Here is a 14,528-nt window from a genome sequence, read left to right as displayed (position 1 = left end):
ATGATCAGGCTCCCAAGCAGACTTTCCTCCCTCGATTTAAACATGAAACTGCATCCCTCATCCATACAATTATTCCTGGTATGTAGGAATGGTTGAGATGCATACAGAAACAGGTGCCATGTTTTCTACAAATGGAGTTGCATCACTAGGATATGAACTTGCGTAACAATTAGGAAGACTAATTAAGTCGAAACTTCATGTTCTTTTAATTATGCAATTAAGATGTCCAATTACAAAAGTAAGATATGTAATTACTTGGGGAAGAAGAAAAAACTTTACGAAATTGTACTATGGTTTCTGAAAACACTGTTTCTAACAATGCACCTGTTTATGCAAACTTCAGTCTTCCTGGCTGAAGCAAGTACGTTTATGGCCTTGAGGTGGTACCATTTTCTTCTGTGTGCCCCACAATATCTGTGTAAATAAAAAGGGGGAAGAGGAGATTTGTCCTTAAGAAAGGTATGGTACCAGCGGTCCTAGGGAGCGAAAGGAAGGCTCGGCCTGTAGTTAAGGGAGCAGGGCTGTGACATGAGAACTGAGCTTAGCTATCGGCTCTGGCCCAGGCTTCCTGCAGACATCATGTATGGCCTCACATATGCACCAGACCTCACATCTGCTGTGGACACTCCTTCTGATAAGGAGACCACCCTTTGCATCCACATGGGGTGGAGGTCCCACCTCCTTTCCCAAGGATATATGTTCCTGTAAGGACACAACAGAGTCTGCTGCTGTTGACCTACATCATTTTGTTTAAAGGTGTTGAGCCAACAATGAAGGACTGAAGCTGTGGATTTATGACTCTTGTTCTTTTGCTCTTTATTTGGAAAAGTCACTGCCCAGTGTGAAGGGGCTGCACTCTGAGAGAGGTGATGAAATATTGTCATTGGCCTGCTGGACAGACCATCTGTCTCTCCCAGGGCTACTCTGGAGCACGGTGAAGTGTGTTGCTTTTCTGTATGGGCTTTTTCATTTAATTTGCCTTGATTCCCTGCTAATTTTTTTTCTTTTTTTTAAATCAAAGCAACCCCCAAAACTTTAAACACCCTGTGACAACCTGCAGCCTTATTACAACCAGTCCCTTGAGCCTATCAGTTCTCTTAAGACACTAAAAAAATTGTTCAGCAGATCAGAACAGTATGGATTAAAAAATGATTGTTAGCAGATAGATGAGGTGTAAATTTAATATTGGGCATGTAATGTGGCCTTTCCTGCACATTATTCCTGGTGCATTAACAAATGTTTCAATGAAATAATAATCCTATGGTCATTTAGGTTTTGCAGCTGGAAAACATCTGCCCCTGTGGAGGCAGATGGTGCAAGTGTGTGTCATGTCTGTCTTTTTCTTGTGCAATTATGTCAAAATTAAAACACTGGGAGTGCATGCAAGTGATTAAGGAGAGCAAGTGTTATGTGGAAGTTCTCATTACCTCTGAAACTGGTATTACAGCCCTACAAATTCATAGTTAAAAAGTATAGATTTGTTAAGCTTGAAAATGAAATTGCAGTACTCAAATAGCCTTATCCCAAACTGGCTAAAGTCTCTTTTGAAGCTTACCTCTAGAATGTACTGAAACTATACTTGTGGATATTCTGTATCTTTTTTTGGAGGAATAGTAATAATTCCTTACTCTGAGCCTGGTATTCTACACAACCAAATGTATTTCCTTTCAGCAAAACCCCTCATTTTCACCAGGGGTACTGCTAGGTAACAGTAAAGGGCAATTTGGTAACCTTTGTTGACCAAGGTTAGAATAGGTTATAAGAGGGATTTACTTTCCCCATTTTTCTTTCTTCTGCTTTGTGAGAAAGTGCTTCAGGACCTACCTGTCGTTTGGGGATGGACAGCTGATTTAATTTTGTGTTTTGTTTTGTTTTTCTTTTAGTGAGTACACTTTCTGGAGGTAATAACCAGAGGTGATTGTATCCATCTGGGGTGGTATTTGGCTGCAATATTCATCCATTTGCAAGACCTGGGTTCTGTGTGTTTCTCTATGGGAATGGGACCAGATAATGATTTTTCTATCTTAAATATCCTCAGCATCAGATTAGAGGAAAGACTTGGGTGATGGCAGCTCTCCAGTGACCCTGCTGCAGTATTTGTAATGCAAAATTTCCCAGAGAAGGCTAAGAGCAGAAAGTCTAACTCTGTAGCTGGCCCAGGGATGATATCAGTGTTTTGGTGAGACTGTGCTGTCTACGCAGTGCTCCCAGGAATGCTTGTGTATTTTTATATGAGTCATCATTGCAATGTTGGGGAGGCTACCATTATTTTGTATATTATCACTACTTTGTGAGCAAAACACACCCCAGTGTTAACTGGGGTATGTGTATATGGTATATGTAAATATGTATATGGGTATATGTAAATAGAGGCAAATAGGTGAAAATGCATGATGATTATCTCTTATTTGGCAGGAGTGATTTCCATTATGTCAGCAAAATACTTTGTTTGCTCACCTAGTCTTTCAAAATAATGCACCTCCCAACAATGAGATTAAATAACATCACTTTTTTACCTCTGAGTGTCCTAGTTTATAGCTTTCAGATATTATTAGGTTTTGCACTACTTAGATGTAGAAGGAATGACGCACTTTTCTATTGAGAGAAATTTGGGCTAATTCCAATGGTATGTTGAACCCTATGATGCAGAATTGGCAACTCTGTAATGTTATCTGCTACACAAATTGATTGCACTTAATGGTAGACTGTATAATACCTTTTCTTGCAGTACAGATCAGTACTGACCTGGCTGGTTCTGTTGATTATATATCCATCACAACTTATGTTAATTATCTGTTGATTTTAACTGTTTCTCCTTAGTATTTGCATGGTGTTTTGTGGAGAGAACTTCCTATTTCAGAGAGCTTAAATCTGCCATGCTGGCCTACAGGAAAGTATTTGGCATGTTAACTTTCTTTTAACAGTCATGTTTAATATATACAGAGAACATCTAGCTCTGAGAGGCCATTTGAATGTCTTCAAAGAGTTATTGAATTCTTTATTGATCTACTTCATTATTGCTGTTCTTCTGGTTCCTTTTGATGTCTTGTCACTTTGTTCAAAATATAATGCCAGGGTTTTAAGTTAATAGTTGTGCAGGAAGCCCTACATGTGTAAATATTAGGGTATGTTTCTCCTTTGAGTGAGAATGTGCTAGATAGTCCAGTAAATATTGCTGCCATCAGACTTTTATCCTTCTTCATGCCCCTCCCTTTGCACAAAGACTCCTTCCTCTCTTCCTCTTAAGAATACTGAAGTGTCTGAAGTTTTATGTTTCAGGTTTTACAACAGTTTAATCTCTTATTCTACCATTGGAAGCTTACAGACTAGTTTCCTGCTTAGGAAAATAAATTTCATTAGTTTTCCCTCCTTCTCTTTAACCTTTTCCATGTGTCTCTCTTACATTTTTTTAGTTCACGGATTAAAAGTACCTGCTAATTTTTTCCTTTCATTAATGTATTTAATCACTTTTTGAAGTTATTTAAGATTCTTGAATAAACAAATCCCATGGCAAGGAGTTCCATAGTTAGTATATTGATTACTTGGAAAAGTGCTTCATTTTTAATCCTGCCACCTGAACATTCATTTGTGGATTTTAATTTTTTTTTAAATAGTGGGTAATAATTATTTTATTTTCTAAGCTGTGCGGGATCTTAAATATATTGGTCATATCCTGCATCAGTTTCTTCTTTTTCCAGGATTAAGATTATAGCCAGTTTGCTTATTCCTTGTACAGAAGTTGTTCCATATCTTTGGTCATCTTGGTCACCTCTCAGTATCTCTTCTATTTCTAGATTTTGCATTTGACCTAGCCTTTCTAGTCCGCTGGCTGGTCTTCTACCCTTAGTGTGCACCCACAGCAACAGCAGGAGCTTGCCTGATATCAGATTAATTTTTGTGATAAATTAACACAGAAGCATGTTAAGTGGCAGAGAGAGAAGTAAGACTTCCCGCTGGTGATAAGGCAGGCTCAGAACTGTTTCATTTAGATGTACAGCTTCTCCAGAGGAATGCCTTGTGATTGCCTACAAGGTAACCCTGCCTGTTTGCACTCTTCCAGCTTCTAGCCCACCTCCCCTTCCCAGCAACAAAGCGCGGCCACTGTTTTCCCAGTGCGCTTAGCACACAGCCCTGTGAGTTACTGGCCAAGTGTGTGTCATGGGTGTGCTCAGTAGCCGAATCACATAAATTAGCCTTTTTGAGTTATCGGTTGCTTCTGTCTTAAAAGGCAAAGGTTTGTGCCACAAAACTGTCAGAGTCATGTATTGCTGATGTTCATTGTTTGTTAATACAGGACAATTTTTATTTTCTTCTTTTTTAAAAGAAGCCCCCAAGTCACTCCTTCCTCTCTCTCCCCCACCCAAAATGGTAGGAATGAGCTGAAATATTGCAGAGGTGGGGAAAAAGGCTCTTAAAATAATATTTAAGGTCACAGAACATAAGCACTTACATTAGAAACGGCCAAAGTCAAGACGACCTGTGCAATGTCAGATCTTCCTTCTTTTGTGCATGCAGCACCATCAGTCTTTAAGCACTGGCATACTGTTTTCCTTTTGCAGAACTGCAGATATTTCAACAACACCAGAAATATTGTGAAATCATAGGGTAGAGCTAGATGTGTTTATTGATGAGTTTTCTTTTTTTTCCTGCTGGCCCTACCCTCTCATTGTTATATTTCAGTGTGTAGCTTGACTACAGCGCTTCTGTTTCCCATCTCATTGTAAACCGTGTTTCCTTACCTTTTGAAAACCTACTTCAAATGTAACTGAATAAAAAGCATCAGAGAAAACCGTGTTAGGAGGGGGAAAAGGAAAGCAAATCGTCAGCTGTATGGAGCTGCCAGTAATGTTCAGAAGCTGAGAAAGATGAACTGCTCATCTAAGCAGAAATAGTCTTCAGAGTCTGGGTGTTTCTTGCCTTGTGAAACTGGGTGCACTGTACTCATTAGTTCTGCTCCTTTTTAAGTATTTGATCACATCATTTACTTTATGTAGTGTTAGGCTCTGTTGCAGTCACTTTTCACTTTGCAGTACATGAAGACCAGAAGTCCACAGAATGTCCGGTCTACAGTGAAATTAGCAGTTACCTGTAGCCCAGCCTGGTGTTTTGTGATCTGCCATGTATTTTACAGTGAAAGCACCCAGGATAAAATGCCACAAAATCGATGGGTTTCCATTGGGAGAGATTTTCATCTTTTCTGCTGTTCACATGCTGAAGATGAGGACTTTGCTGTGACACAAAGACAGTTTAGGAAGATTTCAAACAACAGCAAAAGATCCTCTCTTTGGGGAAGAAAATGTATTGTGTAGGCTGTTTGTCATTCTGAAGTTAAAACATTTTTTCCCCAAGAGTATTAGCTGTTTCAATAAGGAAAAACTCTTATATTTTTTGAAGCGGTTAAATAACCAAAAAGTCAATAATCTGTATAAAATGTGTAATAAATGTCAACTTCTGTGCCTTTATTCCACGATACCATGCTGTACTTAACTAGTGCTCTTGCATAGACTGAAGACATGTAATTTCTATTGAGAGGGTTTGTGTTTGTGAAGGTTTGTACTGCCCCGTAAAAAACCCCATTGTTGCTACTTAAAAATTATCAAATCTGTATCTTCTGATTATGATTTTTGTAAAATATCTTCACAAAAGAAAACCCAGTAAGAGAATAGATACTGTGCTGCAGGAAATCTTCTCAGGAAACAGAAATACAAAAAGCTACTAACTCAATACTTAAGTCCCATTCTGCTTTTCTGGTCATGTGAGATTTAATTCTCTTAATATTATATATTTCATTTCACAACTTTCCTTTCCCCCCTGCTGGAACCTTTCTCTTGCTTTTTCTCTCCCCCCTCCTCCCTGACCCCCAAGAATTGTGCGCTGTTTGCCCATTAGGTTAAACCAGAATATTCCTGCCTGCATCATGTGGGGCGTTTCAAATGAGGCATGTGTTGATTATTGGACCTGAAGGAGGAGAGGTCCAAGTCTTAGCAATGGGTTAGCATAGTTTTCAGAGTCAACAAGGCTGTACACTGGGGTTAAGACGGAGTCAGCCCATCAGGATCTGAGGGCACTGCTTCTGCTCTCTCTCTATTTTGTCATTCAGATGACTTGCAGACTCGATAGACTAAAGCAGTTGATATCACGACCCCTACGCTATATGCAGTTCACAGTTTTTATTTTGGGCTAGATTTAATTTACTCCCCAGGACTAAACAGTCTCACCACAGTTGGGGTTCGAAGCTAAAGGACTGTTTATTAGTTCAGACCTGCCCTGTTAAGAGATGAAGGATTGGAGCTGAGCTTCAAATTCAGTTTCTTCTCAAAAAAGTAAGGTTGCATGTGCCAAAACTGCCCCAGACATGGAACCATCATGCAGGGGGAGAGCTTTAAAACTATACCGTTGCTCTGAGCTAAGGTGTTAATACAGACACAGCCTTCAATAAAGATCTTTTGCCTTGGTTCTACTGGTGATAGTTTTCAGTGTGATAGTATTCAGTATTACGATGTCTTTGGCTAATCAAAGCTGCTGCTGTTAGCTCCTGCTCTTTCAGGTTTCACTAACTGAAGTCCACTGACTTAAATCCATTGTTTGTTTTGAGAAAGGGGGAGAGGAGGAAAAAACAAAAAAAAGACTTTGGGGTTGGGTTTTTCATTTTTCTTCTTTTCCAGTATTGTTCCTGTCAACATGACACAGTTTCATCTGAAACGAGGGATGCATGAAGCTTTTCAGTCTGGGTCTTGTTTCCCTGTATTTTTTGTCTTTTGTTTAATTTGCTGACTGGCAGCTGGAAAGTCACTTAATCAGCATAATACTAGGCTTGACTTGAACATACTGACAGTGTCTTGGCTCATGCACAACTGAGACTAGTTTGAATTCTTGTTCTGTGATCTGTATAGGTAGCGGTGATAGAAGAAGAAGAAAATAATAGCCTGAAGATCTGTCTTGTTCCCTTCCCAGCTGTGCCACAGTAGTCAAAACCCAAATGCCTATTTTGATCTCATATGTAACCTCACGTAGCTTTAAAGAGTTGCTTCCGACTTACAAGACCCTCTGTGGGAAGAGGAGCAGCTCTCTATTTCCCCTGCTCAATTCACGGGACTGTGTTTGAGTCCCTCTGTTCTTTTGCCCTCTCTGAAGCACCAGTATATTCTATATATTTCTGTGACCTAAGGAGCTGCTGAGCAATGTCATCACATTGGCAGTTCTGTTTGGCCAACACAGAAAGCATCTTCTCCCTCTCTGAATCCAGGGAAGATATCTGAACCAATTACTACAGTAAGTCCTATCATGAGAAGATCCAAAATTAACTTACTACCTTATTTTTCCCAGGTACTCCACCTCTGCATTCTCCAAACTAAGCAAAGTAGGGATCCGACATCCTCCACCTCTTCCTTTCATTGGAAACCTGCTCTTTTTCCGTGAGGTAAGGTATGGTTTTCTTTTTATCTATCCAAAGTGATGGGAAGAATGGATAGGAGGTAGGAGGAATTGAAAGGAATCCTACACTTCAGCGGTACCATCTCTTCAAGCATCTCTGTCTGGAAAGAACAAGCAAAACTCAGCTTTTTGAGTGAATTGGTAGAAGCAGTTGTGTGCAAGCAGCTCTAATTTTAGGGTAAAATAAACTTTAGGGAAAGAAAATGTGTAAGCTCCTGCATTTAATTACTTGAGCTTTTCCAAGAAAGTTCATGCCCTCAGTGAAACAAACTTAGTTATGTGAATAGAGCAGATTATGTTAACTAGCCCCAACTGGTTTGTTCTGAGTGGTTTCAGCTCCTCTGACCTTTCTGTTTGTGCTTTTGCTGATTGTACACATTTATTTTAAAGCTTGTAACACTGCTTGCTCCTAAGCAGTAACTGGAATTAGGTACCACTGAACGCTGTTGCTCTGTGCCCCAAATATTGGGACTGGGAGGAGGGAGGAAGGGGAAGTATTGGGATTCTGCCTCCAGATTTTGTTCCCTTGTTTTTCTCGCCCATCCCCTTTCATTAGTCTGCCAGTGCTGTGGTTTTATTCCTTGCTCAGTTTCAGTAATGCTTCTGAGGGTCTGAGATCTCTTAAAAATGAGGAGCTGCCATTTCTCTAGTTGGATCTTACAGTAAAATCTGTCTTGTGCATCTCTCTTGCATTCCAGCAACTTTTCAGGAAATCTGGGCTAACTCCAGCTGCTGCCCAATTTCCTCTTTTAAGTGCATGGTCATCAATATCCATGCTGAGATTTGAATTATTAATGAGAATATAGCGCCTCTTACCTTGGTCTTCACTGTGATTGTTCGGTCAATATCTGACTCATTATTAGGTAAAAACCATTTAAATACCAGTTTTACATGTACATCTGATTTCATTTAGAAAATAACATAAAAGGTAGACTTGATCCGCTCTTGATTAATTTGAACTGGAATTGACAAGGTGACTTTAACATACAGGGGATGCTGATGATGTGGAATACAGACCAGTTCACTCTCACTCTTCTGTTTTCAATTCAGCTGGATGGCATGAAGCTACTCATTCTGTAGCTCTTTGGTGACAAAATCCAGTTATCATTAGTCACCTGCTAACACTTGCTGTAGGAAAAGGTGCCTAGAGACTCAGTTATTTTGATATGTTGTAGATAGTTTTGCCCTGTACCAGTGTACAAGTTGAAAGTTTTTGTGAACCATCATCTATGATGTGTTCGGAAAATTTCATTACCAGAGTTGCATTCGTTAAATTCACTTAAAGCAGGCTAATGAAGAAAAGATAAACTTGATTTTACTAACTTAAAAAAAAAAAAAATAGTTAAAGGTAGCTGTGAAATTCTGTCTCTGAGTACCAAGAAATAAGAATTCCAGCCACGGTTTTTAAATTCCAGCCAGTTGAGTGATGCAAATCCACAAGCCCCACCAGGCTGTATGTCCAGCCCTACAACATTTCACCGTCTGTCTTTTTAATACTCCTGTTGCTGCCGGTAGGAACAGGCAGGGATGAGTCCAGGCTTTTTGTAATTTTTCTTTCTTCCCTCACGTATTTTGCCATGTTTTCTGGATCTGCTTCTGTGGCTGCTATCTTAGAAACAGTGCCCATAGCAATGTGCCAGTAATAAGAGGGCTGCTTTTATACTGCAGGCTGTTCTCTACGAGAGCTTTTTCAGGGACACAAGTGCTCTCGCTGCAGTCAGTAGAGGACAGCTTCCACTTCCCCTTCCCCAGCAGGGGAGAACCAGAGGTTGCCTGTCACCTTCCTGGGAATAGGTATGGTTTTAGGGGCTTATCTGCGTGGGGCACAGCTGTGCATGAGCAGTGGTTTGTTGGGGGCTGGGGTTACTTTTTTTTTTTTTTAATAGGAAGTAGCAAAACTTTAAGTTGTTCTGTTGCTACATCTATAATGTTAAGAAGTTCTTGCACTTGCATGTTTATGCAACCACGTCTTTTCACTGAACTGGCTTTTTAGAGAGTCTTCCTTTTAAATAGGACAAGTCCTTCTTGGTATTGCCAATCTATCTTCTTCAGGGAAAATGCACAAGCCATGCTCCCACTAAGTCATCAGACTAGTGGTTTTCAACCCATGAACCATTTATTTCAGAGGAGCTTGTGAATGGTGGCTAAGAGGAATGAGTTGATGTGTGCTGTACAGGAATCTGCATATGTGTAATTCGTACGTTTCCAGTGTCAAATTTGGTCTGCGAATCAACACAGGTTGAAAATACCTGCAAGACAATGAGATCTAGAAGAGAAAGGGAAATCAAAACACTTCAACATATACAGCCTTCCAGTCCAAAAAGTGTCCTCATCTCATGGTTTCAGGCTTTCCTCCTTGAATATGATTGCTAGAAACTTAAGGAAAAAAATAAAGGCGGATAGGGAGTCCCTTTGACATCATCAAGTAAATCTATGACCTGGGGATTTAAGAAAAAGCATTAAATATCAAAAGCTGTCGACAAAATTGTGGGAGCAAGCAGTATTTTTCAATTTGTAATGGCATAAATTTGAGAATTTGCTTGTCTTCTCCCTTACTTGGGTGTAAATCAGTTCTACTGAAGTGAATGGAGGTTCCTGTTTTGCTCCACTGTATATGTGAACAGAGCATCAGGCCTTATCGTCCTTTTTTTGCTATTCTTCTTCTGTAAGTGTGCCTGAAAACAAATGAACAATGCAAGCATGATTTGACCAATAGTGCTGGGTTGTGGGATTTTTAATAAACTTTTAAATGTATTTTAAACAAGAAAATGTTTTCTCAATGAGATTTTTTGAAAGAGTTATTCCAGGGATTTCTTGAACAGTGTATTTTCTTTGAGTAAAATAAAAGTTGCTGTTAATATAGTGTCTCTGAGAGAGGAAGTGCTGAAAGTTAAGGGGCTAAGGGAAATGGTACAGGAAAGACCTATCTCCATCACAGAGAAGCAGACTTTAAGAGCTGACTTGGGGAAAACAAAGTTATTTTACTGTAAGTCACCCCTTCTCTCTCAAGTACAATAAAGGGAGATAATCGCACCCTGAAACTAAAACATATCCAAGTTAATCGGCTTATCTCAAAATGAGAAGATAGGAAATTATTGCAGTTCTGCAGCTGGGAAATTATCTGAGTCCAATATATTAGATTAAAAATTCTTCCATTGCATGAGAACAATTTGTGGTGGGTAAGTCTGATGTAATAGTAAATACAATTAGGCTGTTTAAAAAAAGCAGCATGTCCAATTTTCCCAATAATCAAGCAGACTTGTAGCAGACAGACCACTATTTTGCTAGAAATTCCTGACTGTTCCCCTGCCTCTCCACGTACTGCATTTTTCCTACCGATCTGTGGAAAAACATGAGGTTTGTTTGCGATAGCCGTGTAACAGGAGACACAAGGGTATACACAGCATGCACTCTCACACATGGATCTGCAAGGGCTTTGGAGCGGCAGGGTGCAGAAAAAACTAAACAAAACTCTCCTATTAATTCCCAGGCTAATGACTTTATTACGTGACAAATGCAGTGAAAACTGAGAAGGCACACGCGCCACATTACCCTTCCTCCCGAAGAACCGCAGCAAACACTTGACCTGTTGCTACGGCTGCGCTGTGCTTTTCTCCCCCTTTCCCATCCCTTTTCTGAAAAGGCAGCTATGCTGTTTCTAAATGTCATTGGCTCTGACATTTGCACGGCTCTGGTCGCCTGGTACTGTACCTGTGTGCACTGTTCCCTACTCAGCCTTTTGGAGAGCAGCGCTGTGCTGCCGCAGCCTTGGGGCTGGCGTCTCTGGTGTTTTGGGGTGGTGGTAGGTGTGTGGTTGGCTGCCTTGTTGTGGTCCTTGGTAGGCGGAATATGCAGTTGCACCCTGCGTACAGTTGGATGATGTGCTTTGGGTCCTTAGAATGCCGTGATCATGTGCTGCTTTCCTCCTATTACTCTTAGCAAGCTCCAGTGATGCTTTTGACTGGCTGTGTGCTTGTATCCCTGCCTTGCATTTTAATGAAAGACATCACTCTCTTTAGCCTCTCTCTGCTTGGACAGGATACTCTTTGTTTACTCTGTTTATTTCTGTCTGGCCTACTTGTAGATCCTGGGCTACCCCGAAGCGGCCCATTTCTGCTGAATGGAAGTGGGGGCTGTGTGGCTGCTTTGTCTTGCTTTCAGTTTGGGATCTGGCTGGGCTGTGTTGTTTTATGGCTGATGGGTGGGAGTGGAGAAGGGGGGAGTGCAGGGAGGAAGCAGAGAGCAAACATGATCTTTTTCCACTACGCATCTGCCAAAAGCATCCTTTGAGTTGGACGTAAAGAAAAATAAAAGGCAGAGTCCTTGCAGAAATGAAATTAATCCCATGTCTAATTTTCAGCCTAGAAAGCAGCGTGTCAGTGCTTAGAGTGAGAGAGGCTGCAGCGTTTACTGTTCTGGAATTTAATGACACAGCAAGTAAACCCAAACAAGGTTGGAGAGAGGCAAATGGTGAGGGGAGAAAAGAACGGGGAAAGGGGGAAGGGAAGGAGAAGAGCTCTCAGATAGGCTGTGGACCTGGATTTAATTACAAGAATAACACGGCTTACACTGACAGTGAAAGGCTGCATATGGTTTTGTGTTGCTTCGTGCAGATAAACAAGAGAGGAATGGGATAGGGAGCATGTGTTTTGCCACTTGATAGCTATCTGCATGGAACCAGACAGGGCGGCTGTGGCATCACCAACCAACCTGGCTTTCTGCCTCCCAGATGGCTGTGCGCATCCGCCGTAGGCTGCTGACTGCCCGAACAGACCTCACGGGGTGCCTCAGGTCTTCTCTTACGTCCTGGGAAACCCCCCTTGATCGGGAGGCCTGTGCATGCATGCATTTCATGTGCATGAGTACATGTGGTGCAGATCTAAATCTAGCCGTTCAGTCTTCAACATGACAGAAAACCTGGGGTTAGATGTGTTTTTATGTGTATAGTCATACGTTTATAAAGCCAGTCTCTCCCCTTCAAATATGTGTATTTTCCTAGTTTCAGCTGATACTCTGTGCCACCTCCTTTGATCAGACGTTAGCGTTGTCAGATACCCTGACAAAGTTGGCGCAGTATCTGTTTGTGGGAACGTAATGCAGGAAATCAAGACATCGCAATTAGCTGTCTCCCACTTGACTAAATGCTATTTGCACCCTTCAGCGAGAGCTGGACCTCTCGTTTCTCAGAAGAGCGCTGGGCAGAGCTGTGCTGTGGCTCACCTCAGCTTCTCCCTGAGCATGTGGGATCTCGGCAGGATGAGCCTGCCTCTGGGGGAGCAGTGCGTACGCCTCAGAAACCCTTCTGTAAGAGGCACGATATTCTCGGCTTTTTTGGCACTCAATGTTTATGATAGCTGTGTTTGCAAGGTATCCCTGACTCTGATGACAATTTTAAATAACATTTATGGAAGCTGGAGACAGTATTAGGATACACAAAGCAACTGGCAGGTTTCACGTGACAGAAAAAGGGGGGTAAATCATTGCTGTTTTGCTGGTGATTAATGGTGATCCAAGCGATGAAATTGGTAGTAGCCATGACAGATGCTTTTGCTCTTTTGGACTATGCTGTTTTTCCTTTGAGGGAAGAAGTCGATCCCTTTCATGTTCCAAGGAACGGCATGTTGACTGTGTGGCTTTTGCCTAGAGCAGCTACTGCATGTATTTGCTGTGCAGGGCTGGGTGAGTGTTTCCTGTAGACCCCAGCAGTTGCTCCTAGAAGGAGATGCAGACTTCGTTGATGAGCAACATCATGGTTTTGGTAGTCTTTAGGCCGTGTTTTGGTTGTTCCTTTTGGCATACTTTATGCTTGCTTTATTGAACACTGCATGAGGCGAAGAGGCAATGACTGAGGCAATTGCTAGCTGTATGTGAAGGGCTTTACCTGTTAAGTGGAAAGGGGATGATGTTCTCCACTACAGCACAGTGAGTGAGAAGAGAGACTCCGATCATGCTCCTGGCTTTCCCCAGACTCCCGATGTGATTTTGGGCAAGTCTGAGTGGGGCAAAGCTTTCTTATTTTCTGGGTAAGCAAGTCTTTCTTCTGCTTCACCTTGAGCCTCTTTTTACTCACCTGCAAAATGGCATAGATGGTGTTCTGGAATAGATAGGTCTGCTTTTTCATCAGGTTTTGGTGAAATACTTTGAGCAACTTCTCTGGGGACTTTCTCTTGTAGATTTGGGGAGGCTGGTATCACTGCTATCCTTAATGGACTGGGCCACTTGAAGGCTGGAGGAAGATTAAATGATTTGGCAATAGTCACAGAGCAAGGGGGGCTGTGAATCGGTGCCAGGCCTGAGCTCTGGTCTATAAATGAAGGTGTCTGAGTAAGGTGTGTCTACAAGATAACAGTGCTCAAGGACACTTCTCTGCTGTTCCATTCCATCCTTGACCAAAACTGTTGCTTTTTGATGGGTTTTGGGTTCAAGTGAGAAATGGCTACCCCGTATCCAACAGAGCAGAAGTCTACATCATAAATGACACCTGGCTCCTGAGAGTGCTGTAGGGGAAGTTTGCCATGTGTTGTGCTTTTTGGAGACTGTATTTGCATGTTCATCACATAACCCTCTGGAAGTTGCTATGTATCCTGCTTTTTAAGCAGTGTGTACTGCTAAATTAAAGCCAGCTCTGTCATGACACGTAGCAACAGCGAACACAAAACAGCCATGCTACGCAGTAGCTGGGTTAGGAGAATGAAGATGATGTATAGTTGCAATGGTAGCAGCATACAGATAGACCCAGTGTAATCACTTAAACTGGAATTTACCTGGAAATCCAGGATCCCTGTGATCATGCACAAGGGGTAGGATTCCCACAAGAAGTAGGGACCTTCACCTTGAAGAGCAGCACTATAGAAATACGACTGAATAAGACGACTGTTGTAGCTGTTGTAGTAAACTTAATGGGCTACTACACATGGACTTAAAAAAGCAGGAATATTTCTTAAGCGTGATTGTCTTCTGCTCAGTTTTGGCTGTAGTCACATCAGCGTGGCACTGGCCTGAAGAGAATGGGATTGGACTAAAGAAAATCTTTTAGTCCTCGAAATTAAAAAAGAAAGCAATAGACTCAGGGCTACAATGAATAAGAGCAATCT

The 14,528-nt window shown here is 41.5% G+C and overlaps 1 protein-coding gene across 1 annotated transcript in view; it reads left to right on the top strand.

The window, feature by feature from the left end:
* The window catches only part of TBXAS1 (thromboxane A synthase 1), a 231,389-nt gene that overhangs the window by 45,165 nt on the left and 171,696 nt on the right, over positions 1 to 14,528 (top strand). Inside the window, exon 2 of the mRNA XM_059816257.1 lies at positions 7,327 to 7,420. Within this exon, the coding sequence (XP_059672240.1) occupies positions 7,327 to 7,420 (94 nt within the window). The remainder of the gene's footprint in view (positions 1 to 7,326; positions 7,421 to 14,528) is intronic.

Source organism: Gavia stellata, chromosome 4, assembly GCF_030936135.1.
Source record: "Gavia stellata isolate bGavSte3 chromosome 4, bGavSte3.hap2, whole genome shotgun sequence".
NCBI classification, from domain to species: domain Eukaryota; kingdom Metazoa; phylum Chordata; class Aves; order Gaviiformes; family Gaviidae; genus Gavia; species Gavia stellata.
The sequence above is the reverse complement of the archived record's forward strand: the minus strand, read 5'-3'. Positions and strand labels throughout refer to the sequence as shown.